Source organism: Rhincodon typus, chromosome 14 (assembly GCF_021869965.1).
Source record: "Rhincodon typus isolate 14 chromosome 14, sRhiTyp1.1, whole genome shotgun sequence".
Lineage (NCBI taxonomy): Eukaryota > Metazoa > Chordata > Chondrichthyes > Orectolobiformes > Rhincodontidae > Rhincodon > Rhincodon typus.
In genome coordinates this window covers 36,774,619-36,788,428 of record NC_063345.1, presented here as the reverse complement: position 1 = coordinate 36,788,428, position 13,810 = coordinate 36,774,619, and the positions used below count along the sequence as shown (strand labels likewise).

General features: G+C 40.6%; 1 protein-coding gene across 1 annotated transcript in view; it reads right to left on the bottom strand.

Moving 5' to 3' along the window:
* The window catches only part of LOC109915400, a 58,037-nt gene that overhangs the window by 24,251 nt on the left and 19,976 nt on the right, over positions 1–13,810 (bottom strand). The window contains exons 5-6 of the mRNA XM_048605309.1: positions 9,196–9,330; positions 679–907 (exon numbers count right to left, since the gene is read on the bottom strand). Of these exons, the coding sequence (XP_048461266.1) occupies positions 679–907; positions 9,196–9,330 (364 nt within the window). The remainder of the gene's footprint in view (positions 1–678; positions 908–9,195; positions 9,331–13,810) is intronic.

Sequence of the window (13,810 nt, the reverse complement as noted above, 5' to 3'; positions counted from 1 at the left end):
TGGGAGGGGGAGTTGAAATGGTTCGCGACTGGGAGGTGCAGTTGTTTATTGCGAACCGAGCGTAGGTGTTCTGCAAAGCGGTCCCCGAGCCTCCACTTGGTTTCCCCGATGTAGAGGAAGCAACACTGGGTACAGCGGATGCAGTATACCACATTGGCAGATGTGCAGGTGAAGATCTGCTTGATGTGGAAAGTCTTCTTGGGGCCTATTGCTCTCTGTTTCCTATCACCTGTCCAATTTTGCATCCATGCCCAGGCAGTGTTGATACTGTCTTCTTTATTCCATGAGCTGTTAAATTTGCTGATAGGACTGATGTGAGGCTTTTTTTCAACTGGCAGTTACAATGGACTAAATAACCTCCTTCCCTGCTTTAAATGTGTATGATACAATGATTCTAATGAGCAAAGTGTGATGTATATCTCAATTAAATATGGTTGACTGAATAGGGCATAGGTTGTTCAAGATGGCAGTAGAGTAGCAGGGCTGCATGGGGCTCTTGAGCCCAGGGCTCATCCACTCCCGTCTACTTTCTTTCTTTCTTCCTTTTTACTTCTCCTCTTTTTCTTTCTTTTCTTTCATTTTTTTGCTTGTTTTATTTTTCTTTAAAGTCTTTTGTGGCTGATGAATGGGCAGGCCACACATGGAAGCCTCCCGGCAGTCATAGGGCAGTGGTAGCACTGGGGGCAAAACTCCTCCAGCAATCAGCGGCAAAGAACTTTTCAAAATGGTGCCGCCGGCCAGGTAACTTTTCAGATGCAGCGCGGGATTCTTGGCAAGGTGGCAGCGGCCTGGCCTGGCGCTGGAGCCAAAGACTCCTGGTTGCAGTAGGTCCAGAGAGTGGACTCCTGGTGTTGGTGAGACGGTTATCAGTGAGACAGCAGGAGCAGCGGAGTCAGGGGCGTAACCCCTGGTTACGGGACGAGTACGGGTTCAGCACTGGACCTGGCACCAGCAGCGGTGTAGGTGAGGCGGGCCCAGCAGCAAAGAGATGGCGCGAGAAGAGTGGCAATTCCTACATTGGCGGGTAAAGTGCAGGTGGCACCGAGGCGGTGGTGGAGGGGTGGAGGTGCAGGTGTCATTGGTGAGCTGGTTCAGGGCTCAGTACACACGGCAGAGGCAGATAGAGTCTCTTTCAGTTATATCTTTTTGTTCTTAAACTATTCAAAATAGTGCTGGATTGTGGCAACAACTGAAAATTTTCACTGTCTTTTACTGTATTATTCATTGTAAAATGCAAGTGATAATAAATGATTCAACTCTATTCAATCTGTAACAAATAAATGTAAAATTAGGATGTGCTAAGCACATAACAGGAAGGAAGAAGAGAAAACTTCAGGCATGATTTCCTGTCCATTGTTATTGCAATGTTTACCATCCTTTCAGTTTGAAAGATTTTTCTACAAATTTAAACTGAATTCACTTTTTGCTCATTTATCTAGTAGGTTTTTCAATGTTAGAAACATATCGACCTAACAACTTGCTGCCAAAAGGCCTTTGCCAATGTATTGACATGTTGCTGCTGTTCTATTTAATTGAGTAGGATGGAGAATAAGACAGGATAAATATATTAATCTTATACAGGGGTCAGAACCTCAGCTTCTTCTTCCTCATCCAGGGCTTATTAAAATACACAAAAGATTGGTTTGAAAGGAATCTGAGAATGAAAGATACTGACCTCCTCCAGTAGTCAACCTCTCCCTCTTATTTTGGGGTTACCTATTCTTACAAGGAAAAATAATTCATCCATTATATGCCATGGAACCTCCCAAAACCGGTATATGATATGCAGAGGAATGCTAGTGTAGGAGAAAGCATTTAAGGATTATAATAGTTGGAACAGCTCATAAATTTAATCTAAGACTGTAGACTGTTAAGTTGCTCATTGTCAGGTCCCTGAATTTCTTCCAACATCACTTTCTCATTCCCTGCACATTTCCATTTACATTGAGATGCCCGTCATTTCCTGTAAAGAATATTACCCCACACTTGACTTGACAGGTACTTCAGAGGTTATTGAACTGGTAACAAGGGTTACAGTAATATCCAGTATTTTACTTATCTTGGAATGAATTGTCAGAATAGAATGATTACAAGACTAAGTACAAGACATTAATTTTAAAAACTTTATCTTCCAACTTGTATTTAAGAGATAAATATGAATTGTTTGTATTGCTATTCATCTCGGAGTTTTATTCCCCCACCCCTAACCCCCACACCAAGTAAATACTTCCTTCATAATATTTCTGAATTTACTGTGTTACATTTCTAGTCAAATGTCTGTGAATTGAGCTGGCTACAAAGGGTTAATGACCTGGATTAGTGTGCCTCTACACAGGACAGACAACTGGGCTGTGAATCTGCAGCTGAAAGGCCTGCATCTGATTTATTACAGGAGTAAATGGAATGAGTGCCATGCAACAAAGCTCATAAGTCCTTGGGGAATGCAAGCACTGTGGAGAGAGTCTGATTGCTGGATCTGTTATTGCCTTTATCGCCATAAATAATACAGATGAATAAAAATGATAATCAGTACTGTGGTAAACTCCTAACATTTTTATAAATGTTTGACCTTTAGTGGAGTTTGAAAGTCACGTTTCTCCAAGGACAGTGGATGTCGAGACTTTGATTAATGGTGCCTGGTTTAGGAAGATATGGGGCATTCTCGTTTATCACTTACTCTTGCCGGAGACATAGGGTATATGACAGACTGGATACACTGGGTAGACATTGCACATCTGTATGCTTAACCCAGTATCCATCTGTGATCCTACCGGAGACTTTGGTTCACAAGTAGACAAACAAGAGGGCTTCCTGGGCTATCATACTTAGTTGGCCTCTTATTGCTTAAAACTATCTCACTTCTGAATTCAAAATTGGTGAACTCTGAGTAATTTGATAAAATCTTTAACTCTTGTGCAGACCCAGGAGTAGTGGGGGTTGAGTATCAGCTCACTTTTCCATTTGGACAGTAGTAATTACCACCAATGTTATGTACAAACAATATAGTTTGAAGTTTCCCCTCCACAGTTGTCACATGGACAATGGGAGAACGTTGATAAAATATGGGGAGACTAGATAAATAAGATTCTTATTGACATCAAGAGGAAGTTTTACAATGTTCCCTTAAGCTTTAACTGGCAACTTCAGACTCTCCCCATTGAATGTGACTACCTTATTTACTGGCATTTGTATCTCATTCGTAGTCCAAGCTCGCCTTATTTCTATCTCACATCCAATTTGTCTCTCCTTCCCTAAGAAACTAGACAGCCGAATTCTCAACACTGAAGTCACGGTGGTTAGTGGATGGTTGCAGGTCACTGAATGCTCATACTGGCCATCATACAACTGTGTATGTAGTATAATGTCCCTCCATACTCCATGGTTACCATCCTCCTTAACAAATCCATGCAAGTCAGTCTCAGCAAATGATCAGCCTCACCACCTCATCATGGCTGCTCTTAGTCCAACTCTCACCCCACTTCATCCCTTCTCATGGAAACCGAAAACACATATGAATCAAAAACAGAAGTTGCTGGATAAGCTCAGCAAAAATCAGAGTTAACCTTCGGGTCCAGTGACCCTTCCACTGAACTGTTTTGAGGAAGGGTCACCAGACCTGAAACGTTAACTCTGATTATTTTCTTCACAGATGCTGCCAGACCTGCTGAGCTTTTCCAGCAACTTCTGTTTTTGTTCCTGATTTACAGCATCTGCAGTTCTTTTGGTTTCCTATAACATATATGCTTCTGTCAGGTCGCTTTGCACATAGTGACAAACATGCGCCCCATGCATCTGGACAGACTGCATCTTCTAGCTGTTAGTTTGCATTCTTAGTGTTCAAAGTCATATCCCTGTACCTTGCAAAGTGGGAAGCTAGAAATGTGATGAAGCAATTGTTTGTGGTTTGCAGGTTATCATTTCTAATGACTTAGGGTCATTTTCAACTGTGAATTTCTTGCCAAACATATATTTTTAAAACAACATGATGCCAAATACCAGAGCTAGTGTCACCTGCACTTTATTGTAATAGTTGGTTTGAGCAGATGACATGGTTTTCACAGCAAAGACAGTATGTGTCTTACCTTGCAAAAGACAATGGGGCATTTCGCCATGCATCTACTTCAATAATCGTGAAATTCTTAGGGTCTTATCATTGCAGTAAGTAAGATTTTCCTGACCAACTTGCTTGCAGAAATCAAAAATGCACATAGTGGACATTGAGAGCAAGTCTCTCTGTGAAGATACCTTGTCCACAAAGTTAGGAATTAATAGAAAGAGGACATTTTAAAAATACCAGGCAACGTCACATATCTTCTTTATCCTGCAGGGTCAGCATTTGATCATCATGTTTGAATATACCTGGATTAGGACAGACTCTATGGATAGACCAAATAGGGCCAAAGAAGTTCATCTGCCTCATGTTAGCCCTGGCACTTGCCCTGGCACTTGGTACTGTTAAATACCAATCTTTGTCACAATGCGGCTGTCATTATTCAGTGAAGTTTGGGTCATGTTCTGCCCTTGTCTTATCCATGAATGTGACATCATCAGATATACAAATGCGACCAGCTACATTCTCACTAATATCATCCATGAGCTGCTGGAATATGTTTTGGCTAACTTAATGTTCAGATGGTTACTGTCACTCACAGTAACGTAGATTGGCATCCTAGATATCTTGTGTGTCTTCTGCTAAATATACAGGCCGATATCCATGCTTTGCTAGCTATGCTAGCTTGGAAAAGAATCTTCCTCCAGCCAAGTTAGCACTAAATTCTTCCAGCATTACTATTTTGTGTGGACGAGTGAAAGTGTGAACCATGTTGGATTTAGGCATACTCTTATGATGCCATCTTTCTTTAAAATGCACATAATGGAACTACATCACTGTGTGGCGGTCAACCTTCCAAATTATAAAATTTTGCTCCATATATTTCAGTTCCACTTGAAGCTTCTCCTGAATTTACACACTGCACTTCATAAAGGATCAATAAATGGGATTGCATTATACTTAGGATGCAATATCGCATTACCCTTAAAATTGTTCATTGTATGAAAGATGTGTTGGTATTTGAGATAGTTACCTAATTTTATTGTGTCACACATGGTCTGTTCTACAACATGAGTGTGCTTTGAAACCCATGAATTGTGACAATAATGAGATCTGTTCTGCTAGTCCTGCCACAGTTGGACGATTGGTAGAAGAGTACCATGTGGAAGATTTTAGGAAGCAAAGATGAGCTTGTGTATTAGCACAATCACACTACAGTACTAATGCACAGAACTGGTGATTGATTATGTACCGTAAGATAGCCTGTCATAAATTGTACCATCTAGTGCCACTTGCTGAGGTACATATCCTCAGGTAATATTGTGCCACGAGTTCCTGTGTCAATCTTAGTTTATAGTATGTGTTGCCCTGCCTTTTCAAGACATATGATATTAATGATTATAGTTTCTGATCACCTCATGCCATCAACATGGTGCATGAAATGAACAGTGTGGAAAGCTTGGTCATCGTTTGAAATTTGGTTTTCACTTGATCGACTCTAAACCTTATTGATGTGTTGGTATTTACAACTTAATACTTCATAATACTTTACTTACTGCCAGCATTGTGATGTTGTACTGTCTTGCTGATCATCTTTGTTTTGTTCTGGAATTTTGTTATGTCTATGGAACCAGATTTCCAACAGACACATGCCCAATATCCCTTGGTACAGATATTAAGAAAAGCTGGGCAGCAATTGGATAGGTGCGACAGACTGCATCAGTCTAGATTTTAGTGAGTGGCTGTGCTTTGCTAGCCATGGTAGGAGTGTTGACTACACCTAAACCATTTAAACATGAATTACTGTTGGCCTGCCACAATGGCTTTTTTACATGCATCAAACCTCAAGTAGCGCATCAACGATATGGCAAGTTTTCTTGTCCAAAAGAACCTTCATAAAGGCTTTAATTGTAGAGATAATGAACGATCAATGAGTCTCTCCAATAGTACCTCTGTGGAAAACTTAGACTCATGTCTTATGCTGTAGCTTCTTAGACCAGAAGGAGTAAGCCATTTAGCTGCTTGAACCTGCTTCACCATTCAATGGGATTGTGGCTGATCCGACACTCCTCATTCTCACTTTCCTGCCCTTTCCCCATAATCCTTGATTCCCTTACTGATCAAGAATTTATCTATCACAGCCTTATATATACTCAAGGAGTCTGTCCCTGCAGCTCTCTGCTGCAAGGAGCTCTGAAGACTCACACTCTTCTTAGAGAAGAAATTCCTCCTCATCTCAGTTCTAAATTGGCATGACTTTACTCTAAGACTAAGTTGTCAAAAGGCTTCTGTGGTTGCTGTTTCCTTAACATGGGCTTGAGTCTGTTAATCCTGCAATGAGGCTGTGAGCATTTATTATTATGATATGGCAATTTCTAGGGTCCCCACACATACTGGAAACTACTCCCTGTCTGCTTCTCCTTACAAACTTTGCTATACTATTATCTTACTGATGGACTCAACATTGAAATCCAAACATGATTATAATATTTAACCATAGTTACACTTTAAATGCATCAGAAAAAAAGTAGGGCAGGTGCATTCACATGAAGGTGAGGTGAGAGTAACTGTTCATGACATCACACAGCATTTTATCTAACGTGGCACCAAAGAACCCCAACAAAGCTGAAGTCAATGACAATCAAAGGGAAAATTCTCCACTGGTTGGAAACATATATAACACAAAGGAAGACAGTTGTGGTTTATGGACTGAAGGGTTAACTATGATAACTATAATAGCTATTGAACAAGTGAATGAGAAGCTGTCATAGTTACAACAGATCAGATAGACCTAGAACCAGAATATGTTGGTTTCCAGTGATCTCTGCTCTTACCATCTTTTAAATATGTAATTGAATATAGGTGAAGGGAAGCAGGTTCAAGTTATATTGATTGAGGTTCATATAGGTTCAAATTAGATAAATACTCAGGGAAAGAAAACAGGCAAGGAACAAGTTTGGGAGGCAGACAGTAGTAGGACTGATTGGATTTCTCTTCAGAAGCACAGGTGCAGACTCAATGGACTGAATGGCCTTGTTCAGTGCCACACTATTCTCTTGGACTTGGACACAAAATGCATCACAAGGCACTCAGCTGAAATTGTCAAGGGTTAAAGGGGAGGCAGGGATATGGGGGTAGGAGGTACAAGAAATGCACATGGGCCGATGATTTCTCTCCATTATCCTGATACTCTGCTATGGAGCCAGTTCTCAAACCAAACAGACTCATTCAAATATGTGTTAATTTAGCACATTTGAAAAAGTAACCACAAAAGAGATACATCTAATGGCATCAGTAGGCAGGAGTCTAAATGCTTGCAAGTAATACGATCTTCACCATGCTGGGTATGAACAATGATATCTTATCACTTTAAAGAAGCTATACAAATGTAAGTTGTTATTGTACAATTCAATAAAATTCCAATAATCCAATGACCATGTAAGGAAAAGGGAAAATTCAGAATTAACTCTTCCAGGTCAAATCCAGCCATTCATGATATTGACAAACAGTATGCATTACACTCTTTAACTCTCTTCAAAACTTGTACCTAAACAATACTGCACATAATAGCCACATTGCACCAATAGTGGAGAAATAGTTAATGATTGTAATACACTGATTAAGAAGATTAAATTGAATTAGACTTACTGTGAGCACAGTAGCGATACCCATCCAAGTGGATGGTGAGTAATTCATCATAAGCACAACTTGAAACTGTAAGATGGATAGATTTGAAACAGTTAATACATCAACCAGCCTCGTTGCTTCTCTTTTGGCCACAATATAGAGGTTGCATTCCACATTAAGTCTCTGGTGAATAATAGTGTTGGTTGGAGAATCATCAAAGTTGATACCGGTGACAGACTTGTTGGATATGACTGCCCATTTTCTTAGCATAAATGTTATATGCCACTTATCAGCCCAAAACTTGATATTATTCAAGTTCCTGTCCTGATCTCATTATCAGAGGACTTGTCAACAGAGCATATTGTCAGTGAACAGCTCCATCTGGTGATGAACATTAATGAAGCAGCTGGATCAAGGACAGATGATCAGTGAGTGATATCCAAGATTGACCTAGACATGAGACTTTCAGAGAATCTGGAACCAATTTTGAGTACAGCCATACCATTCACACCTAACTATATATTATTGTTCCCTCATCATTGGTTAAATCAAAAGACAGATTAAAAAATGGTGAAGACAGAGTCGGGGCTTTGATTGTTGAATATCATTTAGTGACTATTGGATAAAAACAGACTTTTTCATTTTAATTTCCATTGTCTTAATGTTATAGCTGAGACCCTTTATGGGCTAAAGTGATTTTTACAAGGAAGGCTGCAGGGACCGTCTAATAACAGATTGAGGCAAGTTTCATGGTACCCATATGAAATAAACAAAGCCATCTTCACTGGAGTTACCACTTTTTATCTAAATCAAAAACAACCAACTAAGTCATCATCAGGAAATTGACATCTCCATATTGATTCACACCTATGTGATATGTACAAGTTCTGTTGCTCATGAGGACTCAAGAAACTGTGAAACTGATTTTAGAATAAACATCTCAAAAACGCTAAAGCATGTTTAACTATGTAAGCCTTACCTTCTCTATCCACACCAGGCACTCTCACTCATAAATTTATACCTGTGTTTGTGTGTACGTCTGTGTGCCTATTTGACATTGCTTTTATATCATTCTTTTCTCTGGATTAGTAGACAATAAAATTCCTCTTTCTTTCAGTTAAGAAAGTCTTGGTAACTAGCTCCTTTGATTTCCAATGAACTACATTTTAACTGAAGTACAGCAGCTGTATGCAAGAAAGACATAAAAATATTTGCTGCAATCAAATAAAATGGAATTAAAAAGCAGGGAACCAATTTCTTAATACATTTCTTCGGCTGCCTGAGGGAAAGGGTGTTTGAGGACAAAAACATCAGATCCGATACCAAGATCATTGTCACAGAGCTGTGGTGGTTCCCACCATCCTTTATGGCTCTGAGATGCAAACTGTCTGCAGCAGACACCTCAATGCACTGGAGCAGTACCACCAATGTTGCCTGTGCAAAATCCTACGAGCTGGGAAGAAAGACACACTAAGCGTTCTTGACCAGGCCAACATCCCCAACCTTGAGACACTGACCATCCTTTGTCGGCTGCAATGAGCTGGGCACGTTGTCTGCATGACTGACACGAGGTTCCCCAAGCAGATGCTTTATTCCCAACTTCCAATGGCAAGCGAACCCGAGGTAGACAGAGGAAGCGCCTCAAGGCCTCACTGGTGAAGGGACACCTGGGAATCACTGGCCCAAGACTGTCCAAAGTGCAGGAGGAGCATTCGGGAAGGCATGAGCACCTCGAGACTTGCTGTTGGGAAAAAGTGGAAGCTGGGCGAAAACAGGGAAAGGAGCACACTGCCACAACAATGCACCACCTCCCCCTTCCTGTGACAACCTTCTGCCCAAAGTGTAACACAGCCTGCAGTAGCTGCATCGGTCTGTACTATGAACTCACCCTGAGAAGAGAGTCATCCTCATCTGTAAGGGACTGTCAATGATGATGATGACATTCCAAGGAAACATGTTCTTTTTGTACCACTGGTAGAGCTTATGTCTGCTTTGTTTTCCTGTGCCTTCCTAACTAAAGAGTCCTTCGGTATTCCTATTACTGCAATTGGTTTCAAATTTAATATCCATCAAATGATTACAATGAAAACATGTTAATTTCTTTACATCACTTTTGGTTCCAGCCTTTCTCCTTTATTACTTTGATGTCTTTTAATCTGGTGCCTAAGACAAATGCCCCTTCTGGCTACTGATTTTCTGTTGCTCTAATTTCCTCATGATTCCATATGACCAGAGATTTTCTATTTTTCTGATTTCCTTGTGGATTCCATATGACCATTTCCCCACTTGTAATTGTCTGTGTAAAATATCATCGCCATCTGCCAAAATTGCTGCTTCTCTGATCTGTAATACTTGATGTTTATCTAAATAAGTTTTTAAATTAGCAGGAATGCTATTCCTGAATTCTTCCAGGATCATAATATCCCTTACATTCTCAATTTTTTTCTCTGGTTTGTGCGATCTATACCACTGATCCTACAGCATTTCTTTCCCCCTTGCAAATCCACAAACGTCTGATTAGGTTTCTTTCTTGTAGTTCTAAACCTCAGTTGATAAGCTTCAGATACAAGCTCATATGTATTGGATATTGCCTCTTTTACAGTTTTATACCCTGCAGATTGTTCTTTTGACAAGCTGGCATATGCAGTCTTACCTGTACCTGTCAAAACACTCTGTAACATTAAAGTTCAAACCTTGTTTTGCCACTTCATTTGTCCAGCTACCTTTTTAAGTAAGGTAACCTTTCAACTCTATCCTTATTAAATTTAGCCACTAAGCATTGGTTCTTTGCTAAATCAAATCTTTCATTGGAAATAGAACCAGCATCCAAGGTACTACCTCTTTCTTCCTTCTTTATTTCTGTTTTTCATTTGTTAATTCACTCTCTAATTTCTTTAACTCTTTGCAATTCAAGTTCGCTTAATCCCTTTCTTTCTGCTTTTCTCTCTCCTCAATTTCAAGTTTAATATTTTTATCCTTTCCCTGTCCAAGTCCAGTTCATAGAATCCCTATAGTGTGGAAACAGACCATTCGGCCCAATAAGTCCACACCGATTCTCTTAAGAGCATCCTACCCAGACTCATCCCCTACCCTATCGCTGTAACCTTACATTTTCTGTGGCTAATCCACTTAACCTACACACCCCTGGACACGATGGGCAATTTAGCATGGCCAACCCACCTAACCTGCACATCATTGGGCGGTAGGAGGAAATCAGAGCACATGGAGGAAACCCACACGGACACAGGGAGAATGTGCAACCTCCACACAGACAGTCACCTTAGGCTGAAATTGAACCTGGGCCCATGGAGCTGTGAGGCAGCAGCGCTAACCACTGAGCCACCATGCCACCAACTAGTTTACATTTCTAACTGCATCTTAGCTATCTTCAAGTTGTGACATCACAATTTCAGTATTCCTTTCTAAATGTTACATAATCATTTGAAGTATCTCATTCTTATGATATCCTGATTTTACTTCTGCCTTCTATGTATCTGCTAAAATTTAGTCAATTTCTTAAAAATAATGAATTTCTATCTTTTCCTTTTCCAGAAAATGCTTAGCAACCCATGAAGTTGCCTTCAAATTTTGTGCAATAAACGTCATCACAACTTAGCCATCCTGTGCTCCAGAAGCACTCTGTAACTGCTAATTTAACAAGACATATAAAGATCCCTCTTAAATCCAGTGAATTCAAAAATCTGCACAAGTGGGTCAGCAGCAAGCTTTAGCATGAAGGAGCTCAGTGGTCTCCTCCCATTTCTGATTTTGGGCCCCTTAGTCAAGGATCGATTGCAGCCATCTGGTTGGGAGCCCAGACGCAATGATATCAGGGTTTGTTTGCCATGTTTCTGGCATAGTGAACTGTATGCAGCTGGATCGAAACAGCAGTGGAGGGATTCAGCCTTAACTGGGCATTAATCATCACTTATCGTCTCAATTTGCCATGGAATGGGAAAGACTTCCTACATCTGACTTAATTGGGGTGAAGGTGGTACTGTGGTAGGGCTGAACCTGCCACTCTCCCAACTGTTTAAATGTAACACTCGCAATCAATCTCGCCATGGAGGAGAAATGGGATTACTTTTATTGAAAGAAATGTTAATTCACTTGGTTTAAATTGTCTTAAGTCTTGAAATCACAAATTAACATTGCTTGACAATGCCTCCTTGGAGAACTAGCCAGTGTACAAAGTATAACTGCAGTTCTCTAAACACTGAGAGAGGGTTCTCAATCAAAAGAAGCACAAAGAGGTAGGCATTCTGAAATCAACTGCTGTTCTGCTGAAATGTAACAAACAATCTGTAAGAACTAATGAGAGGCAAGAACCTACATTTTCTCTCTATCCACAAATCTTGCAGATCTGCTGAGTCCATTTGCACATGACAATACCAATTATTTTACGGCAGAAGCCATCATAGTTGTTGAATCTGACTGTGTGATTTTAAACACTTTACCTTGGAAAGACAAATCTGCAAGCAAACCATGCCTGCAATGGTAATAGAGGATGATCTAATTTCAATCTTCATGTAAAAGTTTTACCCTTATTTTCAATCCTTGTATCTGTATTTTCATGAATAATTTTTACTTAATAACATGTGGCAATACTGTGTGATAAACTAACCCTTTATCTTGTTTCAAGCATGCAGCCATAATGCTGCTTATTTCGCAATTGAAATGCTTAAAAAAACTAAAATAGAGGATATAAGTAATCCAAAGAAATTTGTCATTCATGGACAACTCTGAGGACTTGCCGGTGTGATCATGACACACAGACACAGCTAATTTTAACAGTGAATGTGAATGCTTTAATTTGTGTATAACAACATACATAAAAGCATAGATAGTGTACATAAAATTTAAATAGTGTACATAAAATTTAAACACGGCCTTTTCATTGAATGTTTCTTCAGAAGCAACACTGATCAAGTATTGGTAAAGTTAGAATAATTATTAGTCGAGAAGGTCATTGAACAGGAATATTTTTATGAAATATTTTTCTCTCCACAAATGCTGTCTGCTCTGCCAAGCATTTCCTGCACTTTTCATTTTTATTTCAGATTTCTGGCCTCTATGGTATTTTGCTTTAGTAATCATTAGTCTAGTTAACTTTACGGTTAACTTTACAGTGGCTCAGTAGTTGGCACTGCAGCCTCACAGTGCCAGGGACCCAGGTTCAATTCCACCCTTGGGTGACTGTCTGTGTGGAATTTGCACATTCTCCCCGTTTCTGCGTGGGTTTCCTCCAGGTGCTCTGGTTTCCTCCCACAGTCCAAAGATGTGCAGGCTCGGTGGATTGGCCATGCTAAATTGCCCATAGTCTTCAGCGATGTGTAGATTAGGTGGATTGTAGGGGGATGGGTCTGGGTGGGATGCTCCAAGGGTCAGTGTGGACTTGTTGGGCCGACAGGTCTGTTTCCATACTGTAGGGATTCTATTAAAAAAAATGTAACCAACAGTATTTACAGGCCTTGTTACAAAATGATCATGGGGAACTGTCTTCACAGACTGCAGATCAGCAGAGAGTAAGACATAGCTGTGCTAAATGTTGCAAGGCCACGTGGAAGTAACCTGCCGCAAATGCCTGGCATGGTTAGTAGCAATAACTGTCAGCTGCAATCTCTAACATGACTTCATCACTTTCCATGCAATTCAGTAATGCTACTGTGTAGAGATGGTACAATAGAATGTCAAGCAGAACTGCTAACCTTGCAAAAAACCTGAGTCAGTGCCTTCTTCACTGAGTGTTGGGCTGCTCTGCCTGTAGACTTAATTTCATATTTTCATATTGAATTTCCGTTCACTTCAACCTGCCTATCATAGACCCCACCACCAAAGACATCTTTCCCTCCCCACCTTTATCTGCTTTCCGGAGGGACAACTCTCTCCGTGACTCCCTCGTCCGCTCCACACTCCCCTCCAGCTCCACCACACCCGGCACTTTTCCCTGCAACCGCAGGAAGTGCTACACCTGCCCCCATACCTCCTCCCTCACCCCCATCCCAGGCCCCAAGAAGACTTTCCACATCAAGCAGATGTTCACCTGCACATCTGCCAATGTGGTATACTGCATCCGCTGTACCCGGTGTGGCTTCCTCTACATCGGGGAAACCAAGCGGAGACTCGGGGACC